The sequence below is a fragment of the Apodemus sylvaticus genome, chromosome 21, assembly GCF_947179515.1.
Source record: "Apodemus sylvaticus chromosome 21, mApoSyl1.1, whole genome shotgun sequence".
NCBI classification, from domain to species: domain Eukaryota; kingdom Metazoa; phylum Chordata; class Mammalia; order Rodentia; family Muridae; genus Apodemus; species Apodemus sylvaticus.
Genome location: NC_067492.1, coordinates 51535103 through 51544732, shown reverse-complemented (window position 1 = coordinate 51544732; position 9630 = coordinate 51535103). Strand labels below are relative to the sequence as shown.

At 45.0% G+C, this 9630-nt stretch overlaps 1 protein-coding gene across 1 annotated transcript in view; it reads right to left on the bottom strand.

Annotated features, from left to right (window-relative positions):
- Positions 1–9630, bottom strand: part of C21H4orf51 (chromosome 21 C4orf51 homolog) — a 36837-nt gene that overhangs the window by 7789 nt on the left and 19418 nt on the right. Inside the window, exon 3 of the mRNA XM_052166630.1 lies at positions 4270–4331. Coding sequence (XP_052022590.1) covers positions 4270–4331 — 62 coding nt within the window. The remainder of the gene's footprint in view (positions 1–4269; positions 4332–9630) is intronic.

Sequence of the window (9630 nt, the reverse complement as noted above, 5' to 3'; positions counted from 1 at the left end):
CTGTTATAAAACACCCATGAAACTAATAAACATGAGGGGAAATATCAAAGAAAATTAAAGAAAGTGCAAGTATCTCCATCTATCAAAGTGGAAAATATTAAGGTTATAATTATCTTCATTAACACTTTGGGGGGGAACCCACACTCACTATGCTCCTCAGGTTAGCTTCGAACTTATGACCCTCCTGACTTGGGCTATCCTTGAGTGCTGGGATCACAGCATGTATCACTAGGCCCGGTTTAAAGCAGGTCTGAGATTATAGGAAAAGAAGCACTGAGGCTAATCCAGGAGAAGGAACTTAGCTGTGGAAAAAATCAAACTGTGCTTCATTTCCAACCTAAGAATTTCACTTCTGGGAATGCACTAAGGCAAATTTACCATTGCATAAATGCACTTAACTTTTAGTTATCATAAAAGTTTATAATAATTACAAATAGAAAACTCTTAATATCTAAAATAAAACAATAAAGAAAAAGAATAAGAAACAGAAAATGAAAAAATACTAAGTGCTTGCAGATACAGGATATTTTTAAATTGTGATGTAACCAGTCAGAAGGATGTGTCCACTACCTAAAATAACAAATGGCTATGTTTATTAAAAATGAAAGGTGCCCATAAAAATATTGATATATATTGGAGGCAGAAGCAGGTGGATTTCTGAGTTCGAGGCCAGCCTGGTCTACAGAGTGAGTTCCAGGACAGCCAGGGCTACACAGAGAAACCCTGTCTCAAAAAACCAAAAAAAAAAAAATTGATATATAAAGACAGATTAAAGAGGGTAAGATCCAGTATAATCTGGTCAATATACTGGCCACACATGTAGGTACGAACATATGGTATGTATATAAAAAAACATATTGATTTTCGTAAGGAGTGTAACTAAAATGTAATTTTGGTTACCTCAGAGAAAGAGAAAGAATTTCCCATTGTCTTAGGGTTTCCATTGCTGAGAAGAGACACCATGACCAAAACAATTCTTAGAAAGGCAAACATTTAATAGGGGCTGGCTCACAGGTCCAGAGGTTCAGTCCATTATCGTCAAGGTGGGAGCATGGCAGCATCCAGGCAGGTGCAGGAGGAGCTGAGAGTTCTGCATCTTGATCTGAAGGCGACCAGAAAACACTGGCTTCCAGGCAGCTAGGAGGAGGGTCTCAAAGCCCACCCCCACAGTGACTCACTTCCTCCAACAAGGCCGTGCCTCCTACTAGTGCCACTCCCTGAACCAAGCAAGTTCAAACCACCACAGGCTCCCATCGGCTTCTTCAAACACAAGAGTCTATGGGAGCCATACCTAGCCATGGAGTAACACAAAATGCATTTAGTTCAACTTCAAAAGTCCCCATAGTCTATAATAGATAGTCTCAACAATGTTAGAACCCCAAAGTTTAAAGTCTGCTGAGATTCATCCAGCAGATGAATCTTAACTGGCAAAAGGCAGATCACATACCTCCAATATCACAGGATACGAATTAACATTCCAAAATGTCATGGTGAGAAAATACTGGACCAAAGCAAGACTGAAAACCAACTGGTCAAACTCCAAACTCCATGTCTGATGTCAAAGAATGCTTCAGATCTCCAATTCCCTTTATCTTTGTTGACTGCAGCACAAATCCCTTTGGTTGGTTCCACTCCCTGTTAACAGCTTTCCTCAGCAGGTATCCCACTGCTCTGGTGTCTCAAACATCTTGGTGTCTTCAAGGCAACTTCAGTGTTACAGCTTCTTGTTCCAATGTCTGGGATACACACGTGATCTTCCGGGCTCCTCCAAAAGGCTAGGGTCACTTCTCCAGCTCTGCCCTCTGTTGCTCTCCAGGGTCTAGTTGACTCCACTCCACTGCTGCTGCTATTCTTGGTGACCACCAACATGGTACTGGCATTTCCAATTTGCTGGAATATTCCACTGCAACTAGGCTTCCTTCATCAATAGCCTCTCTTCATGGTGCCAAGCCTCAACTTCTTTGCATGACTCCTTCAGTCCTAGCCATCACTGCAACTGAGGCTGCACCTTCACACCAATGGCCTTCCCTGGCCTCTCACAGTGCCAAGTTTCAGCTGTTCTCCATGACTCCTTCATGCCTTCAAAACCAGTACCGTCTGGGTTACTCTTACACATTACCAAGTTCAGTTGCACCTTGAGTTACAACCTTGGCTATCTCTGGAACACAGGTTCTTTGTGCTCTCAGAAAACACTTTCTAGGAGATTTCATCTCAGTGATGCTGGTCTCTTCTTAATCACCACTAATTTCTTAGCTACAGCTAACCAGTGTCAGTTGTCCAGTAGTCCCTTCTATTTTCGCCTGTAAAGCCAGAGCCACATAGCTGAAGCTGCTGAGTTCTACTGCTTGTTGGAGCTGGGACATGGCCTTCTTGTTCTATTCTATTATCACCAGCTTTCGGTTTCCCAACTCCCTCACTGCCTAAATCCTGGAACTTGCTCTGTAGATTGACCTTGAACTCACAGATCTGCATGGCTCAGTCTCCTGAACACTGGGACTAGAGGTGTGTACCACCAGGCCTGAACTTAATGCTTTTCTTTTTTTTTTAATATTTTTATTTTCTATATTCTTTGTTTACATTCCAAATGATTTCCCCTTTCCCGGATGCCCCCTCCCCATATGTCCCATAAACCTTCTTCTCTCCATCCCTTCTCCAATCACCTCCCTCCTTTTTTTCCTCTGTCCTTATATTCCCCTCCAATGCTAGATCAATCTGGAACTTGCTCTGTACAAGGCTAGCCTTGAATTCAGAGATCCGCTTACCTCTGTCTCCTGGGATTAAAAGTGAGTAGCACCATGCCTGGACCTACTTCCCATTATCAATCTTAATCAAGTTGAAAAATGAGAACAACCATCACAATCCAACCGTTGTCAATTTGACACACAATCATATCTCCTTATGTCCAAATGAAAACAACAACCAGGACATAATAATGCCTAACATGATATAACTCTCCCTCATAAAACTGCAAATGCTTAAATTTAGCTTGGGACCTTACCCTGAGGTCACCACTCCCTCAATGCCATTCAATGTCCTTGAACGCAGGATTTAGCTTCATTCCACTTCCTGGTGCCCCTTTACTCTTTGAACTCTAACATTTTGTATTTTTCCTTTCTAAGCTTGCTATGCTTGATAAAAGCTTTTCATGAGAGTAATCTGGAGGCCAAAGTCTATGCCAGACCTTTTTTTTTTTTGAGACTTTCTTTATCAATGCAATTAATATCTTTATCTTAGCCTTTGGCAGACTCTTTGGACAAGGACAAAAAGCAGCAGCATTCTGTACCCAAACATCTTAAGAATGATCTCCAGAGTTCAAACCCCCCCCAAACCAATGTCTTCAATTCCTACTAGCCCCACTTAAAGCACTCCATGGTTTTCCAAATCCAAAGTCCCCAAATCCACAATCCTCACAAAATAAAAAAATTAAATGAAATTAAATTAAATTTAAAAAAAAAATATGGTCTGGCCTTTCAAAGCAATACCCCAGTCCCTGGTACCAAGTTCTGACTTAGTTAGGGTTTCCATTGTTATGAAGAGATACCATGACCAAAGCAACTCTTATAAAGGTAAACATTTAATGGGCTTACAAGTTCAGAGGTTCAGACCACTATGATCATAGCAGGAATCATGGCAGCATACAGGCAGATACTGTGCTGGAGAAGGAGCTGAGATCTCTGTATTTAGACTGGCTTCCAGGCAGTCAGGACAGGGTCTCAAAGCCCTCCCCCACAGTGGCACCCTTCTTCCAACAAGGCCACTTCTACTCCCACAAGGCCACACCTCTTAATAGTGCTACTCCCTATGGGCCAAGCATTCAAAACACCTAAGTCTATGCTATGGGGTCCAGACCTATTCAAACCACCACCTTCCATGCCTTGTCTCCCATAGACTTGCTCATTCCAACTTCAAAAGTTCCGGTAGTCTCAAACAGTCTCAAACTTGCATTAAAGTCCCAAGCTCACACAGTCTTTTCATTGTTTGGGAATTTATAATCAGAGACAAACTTATGTGTGATTATTGCCACCCATGGAAAGGAGACAAAGTAAGGTTAGTGATAAAGCCTCAACCTGGCCAGCTGCTTACAGTTGGTAACCTTGGCTACCTGTGCATCCCCTGATAGGAAGACACACACATAATACCCAGAAATAACTGTTTGATGAATATTCATTTTCAGAACTCATCCCCTTTGTTTGCCTTCTTTATGAATAATGTACAATATTCATTCTCTTACAGGCACTAGTCAAAGATTCTTAGGAAGTAAGCACATACCACTTTGTGTTTGATGTTCAGTGGGCTGTCCCGGGAGGGGCTTGTTATATCAGGGAGTCGTCCTGTGTACAGAAGAAGAGGGGATCAGGATGAAACGTCTTAGTCATACAACTCCCACACTACACAAGCAGCCTTTGTTTCCCATCAGCCCTTGACCGACATATTAGTAAGAGGCAACATTGAGGCTGGCATTTAAATTCACAGTGAAGCGTCAGGAGCTTTGAGGAGGGCATTTTCATGTCTGGGACATACGTCTGGGACACCGTGTCGTCATTTCCTCCTTGTAGAACCAGAAGGAACATGGAACTGTGCTGACATATCAAGGCAGCACTGTCCCTGAACCTTCTGAGACGTTCAGGTGTGGCTTATAGTTTCCACACTCTGCACTGACCCACTTTACCATACCTCTGAGTGGTTTTCAGCAGGCATACTGAGTTACACAACCATCAGCCATGGCTGTAATCCACAGAAGGCCTCGTTTTCTTCAGACTTTGCTAAGGAGAACCATAGGCATTTATCTTCTGGAATAAGCTGGCTACTCATTTTTCCTTGCAAGTTCACAGTTGACAAAAGAAAGCATCATGACCTTCGCTTTTTAATTAAAGATGTTTGCCATTACCCTAATATACTAGCCTCTGTCCACCTCTGTGCATCTTAGGTGTAGAACTAGAACCAAGTGGGGATGTATTGTTGAGGAGACCACCTCGATAACCTCCAACAAACTCTGCCTTCAGAAACTGGGTCCTTAACCACTCTGCTGCCCCTCAAAACTACACACACTTGGTTTCAACTGAAGATTGTCAAGAAGGCAGGTATAGACTTATAAGCATGGCTGTGTCGGGACACTCCAGTTTGGAAGGATTTTCCCACTCTTCAGTTTTAATCATTTAGTTCACCTACTGGCATCTGTCCTGGTACAAGTGCCAGTGATATTTGTCATTTAGTTTCCACCAGGCAGTCGGCCATCCATCTCCTACCTGATTTCCTTGAAACTTTAAATTCCTCTAAATGAAGGCTCATAAGAAAAAAAAAAGTCCCATTGGGAGATGAAGACAAAGTGCTATCTTTTTGGGAGGATTGTCTGTCCTTTTGTCCTCTGGAGACCCAGAGGAGAGAAATTTACATGGAGCATCAGCAGTGAGTTAACACTTAACCTGTTCTCCATGAACACCCTGTCAGGATTCAAAATGTCGGCCACTCGGGAGTTACAAGTCCTTCTGAAGATTTTTCTGAAGACCAGATTTTTCATCGGGGTTTTCAAGTCTACCAGGCATCACTGTCTTAGACATTTGTCCATCATTGGGGCAGATGGTGGATTTCTAAGAATTGAGCATCAGTAGTATGTTTGTGAGGTACACACTACACTATGATTGGTAAAGTCTTAGGTTACAATAGAACATGGTTATACATGAAAGCATTCTGACCTCCAGACAACACATACATGCATGCATGTGAAAGTATACTTCAACTTACTCCTGATCGTGCGAGAAAGAGCCCTGGGCATGAATCAGCATGTAGACGTTCAGGCAGGCGAGACCAGCTGGCCAAGGCGCTTCTGATGAGCCTGACAGCCTGAGCTGGATCCCGAGACCCACACAGCAGGAGAATAAACTCCTGAATGCTGACCCCTGGCCTTGACATGCGTACCATGCACATACCCCTCCCAATAAGTAAAATGTAATAAAAAAAATTGGATTTTAGAAGTTCTGATAAAGCAAAATGTAAACAGTTGTAAAGTTCATCAGAGTGTCCTGGAATTGATTGTCATATTCTTTCAACATTTTTATTTTACATTGTAAGTAAAAGATTCATTTATCTGCCTTTAATAAAAGAGCTATTGCCGTATTTTAATGGTGGCTAACATCAGCCACAGAAAATGTAGGAAACCCATGCATGAACATTCTCAAAATGGTTTTGAGCTAGAATTAGAGACAGACCCAAGAACAGCGCTTTCTTTTTCTTGTCTTCAGCCTCCATCTGGGGCTGACCTCTGACCTGCTCGCACAGCTGACCTCTGACCTGCTCACACACCCAAGCCACTGCTGTGTCCACCAGAGATTGTCAGCTTGACAATCTCAGCAAACCCACTGCAGCCACCCCTAGGCTGTGTTAGACTTCACCAGGAAAGTGTGCGCAGTCACACATGCCATCTTGTGACCTTCTTAATGACAGGCTCGGCTGCCAAGGCTCCCTTGTGCCCAGGCTCTGTGGGGACTCGGAAATCGTTGTCATATGCTTGGATATTTTCCGGCAAACACATTTAACTATTTATTTGTCCATTTCCTAATTTAAACCAGGGAAACCGAAACAGAAAACCTGAATCCCCAATACCTGGAAGGGACACTGCTGTTTCTGAGTCAGGAGGCCCATCTGGGGATTCGTCCAGGGCCTGCTGGCAGGGGTCTGCCACAGCTGTCAGCAGCAGCACGGTGGGGACCTCAGTGCTGGGCCAAGAGCCCATCACTCTGCCCACATTTATTGGTGGCCAGTGCTATAATTTTTTTTTTCTTCCTCGGTAGTTTAAAAGACATGTAGGGTTTTGGTTTTTTGTTTTTTGTTTTTTTTTCCCACAACAAAGCATGCAAATTAGCCAGAAACCGATGAGTTCCTAGTGTTAGAAACTCCCTGTGATCTGCTGGATCACTCACCATGCCAGTGTGGAACTCTTGAGGCCAGTTGAAGTCATTTGTTCTTTGTCTTGCACACCCTGGGGAGTCACGTCAGGCAAGTTCACAGTGGGATGAGGCCTGAGAGTGAGGAGCTATGTTAGAGGAGAGGTCTGCATGCAGCCCAGCCTGCTTCCAGACCCTGCACTACAGGCTCGTCTCTGTGGGGCTGAGGAGCAAACAGGGCAGTCCCATGAAGCAGTGCCGGCTCCCCTGCAAAGCTTAGTGGGAAACTTTCTCCCTCGCCCTAACAGACGCGCGTAAGGGTTTGTATCAGGAAAGTGCTGAACTCTGACCCTGCCAGGTAATGGTGCAGGGAAGATGGTTGGAGGGAGGGCAGGCCCACTCTCAATGGATATGCAGTGGGGGAAGAGTGGCTCGTGGGCAGAAATAACACGTTGAAGGTTGATGGATGGACTTTTGCGTGCAGTCATGGAGAGGAGCCAAGTGTCCTTTGTAGGACTGGTGGGTAGATCTCAGATTTCCTCCTGAGCTGTCCCTGTGCAGAGCCGACGGTTGTGAAAGCCTTCCTCTTGGCCTGTTTCTAGATATCGGGGCAGAAGAAGGCCTTAGAGAGGGACTATTACCCAGATACCTCTGCTAGACAAGAGCGATGTCTGGGAGGGAGACCCAACTAGAAAACTGGTGACCAAAGCCTCTCTCTTCGGGGACACCATGACTCATCTATCCAACCTTCACCTTGGTGCCCAACCTTAGGAGCAAAGGTTCAGAAATGGCCGCTAACAGCACAATATACCAAGGCTTATTGACCGTAAAGGCAATAGCACTCAGGAGCCACAAGACGCCCACCTTAGTGAGAAACGAAACGTCTTTCCTACTCCTCAGGCCCAGCAGCCTCGCAGAATCAGCAGTGCACCTGCTCCCTTTCCTTCTCTGCCCAGACCGGGCTTACCACCATCGCATTCCTACTATAAATGCGACTGTCCCATGATTATCTTCTGTCTGATGAATTAGCTACATTTCTGTTGTGAGAATAAAAATACTGTATCCAAAGCAACTTAAGGAAGAAAACTCATTTTGGTTGGTGGTTCCAGAGGGAGAGTCCATGTTGGGGTGTGGGGTGTGTTCTGTGAGGGCAGGATTTGCTTGGTTACATTGTTACACACATGGGAAACAGACAGGAAGTAGGAGGTGCAGGGAGGCCTTGCATCCTCAGGTGACAGAGTCCTCCTGCAGGTTCAGTCACCTCTAAACAGTACCACCAGCTGCGGACCAAGGGTTGACACAAGGGCCTAAGGGAAGAATCTCTCGTTCAAACCATCACACGGGGCTGTCTGGCCCCCAAGTGCTCGCTGGAGTCCCACAACACAAAATGCATTTAGTTTACTCGGCTCGGAACTCCCCACAGTTTTCAACAATCGCAACACTGTTGAAAGTCCAAACATTCTATTAACAGTGGCCCCGTTAAATAAAAAGCAGTTTGCATACTTTCGACATACAATGGGATAGAATATACATTCTCATTCCAGCAGGAAGGAGTGGGGGCTTAGTGAGGAAAGACTGAACCAAAGACAAAAAATAAAATAAAAAATAAAAAGACCCACAGGACAGACACCGAGTCCTGAAGCTCTCTGCTCGTCACATGGGCTTAGACGCCTCTTCCCGCCAGCTGCCGACTGTGATGTCTCTCCCCCTCTCTTCTCTTCTCTTCTCTCTTCTCTTCTCTTCTCTTCTCTTCTCTTCTCTTCTCTTCTCTTCTCATCTTCCCTTCCCTTCCCTTCCCTTCCCCTTCCCCTTCCCCTTCCCTTCTCTAATCTTCTCTAATTTTCTCTAATCTTCTCTTTCCACAGACTCTGCTACGCTGTCTTGAAGCTTCTCCCACCAAAGAGATCCGTCTGCTAGCTTTTATTTTAGCTCCAGGCAAGGTCTTAGAGCACAGGCGGAATGCGGTTAGCTTGCTCGACAGACAATGGCCTCGGTAGCGGTAGCGCTGTTGATAGAACTCTTGCTCCCTCTGAAGCTCCGTGTGCTGCCTTTCCCACCCTCAGTGCTCTCAGTACCACTTTTTCAGCATCCCACAAGAACAACCCATCGGACCTGCTTACAGCGTTCAGTAGATTTTCTGGTCCCAAGTTCCAAAGTCTTCCACATTCCTCAAACCACCACCACCACCACCAACAACAACAACAAAATGGGTCAAGTTCTTCAGAGCAACAACCCCAGGTTTAGTACCAACTTTTTATTCAAACCATGTGTACGTACGTTGCATATTTGGGCTTTGTCCAGCTTCAGTCCACTCAGAACCGAGATACCGCATACACCTACTTGGCCTGTGCTGCTCAGTCATTTCGTTTACAGTGTTGCCACTCCAGCGGCTGCTACACCGGGTGGTAAGAAAGTATCATCGTGTTGCCTTGTCCAGCTTTAATAGGAGAGGCGGTGCCTAGTTTTGCTGCAACTTGGTATGTCATGTTTGCTTGACATCCGTAGAGGCTGCCCTTTTCTGAAGAGAAACGAAGGAGGCGTGGATGAGATGGGGGCGGGGCGGGGACATGGCGGGGAGGAACGAGGGGAAACTGCCTTCTGGTGAAACATATGAAAGAATAATAACTTAAAATGAATGAAGAAGGTGAGGGGGGGGATCATTGTGGGAAATGAGAGAGACAACAATAGCCACTGTGGACAGTTGTAGGATGTGTTGTAAGACTAAAGGCCTTAGAATATCAACTCAGGG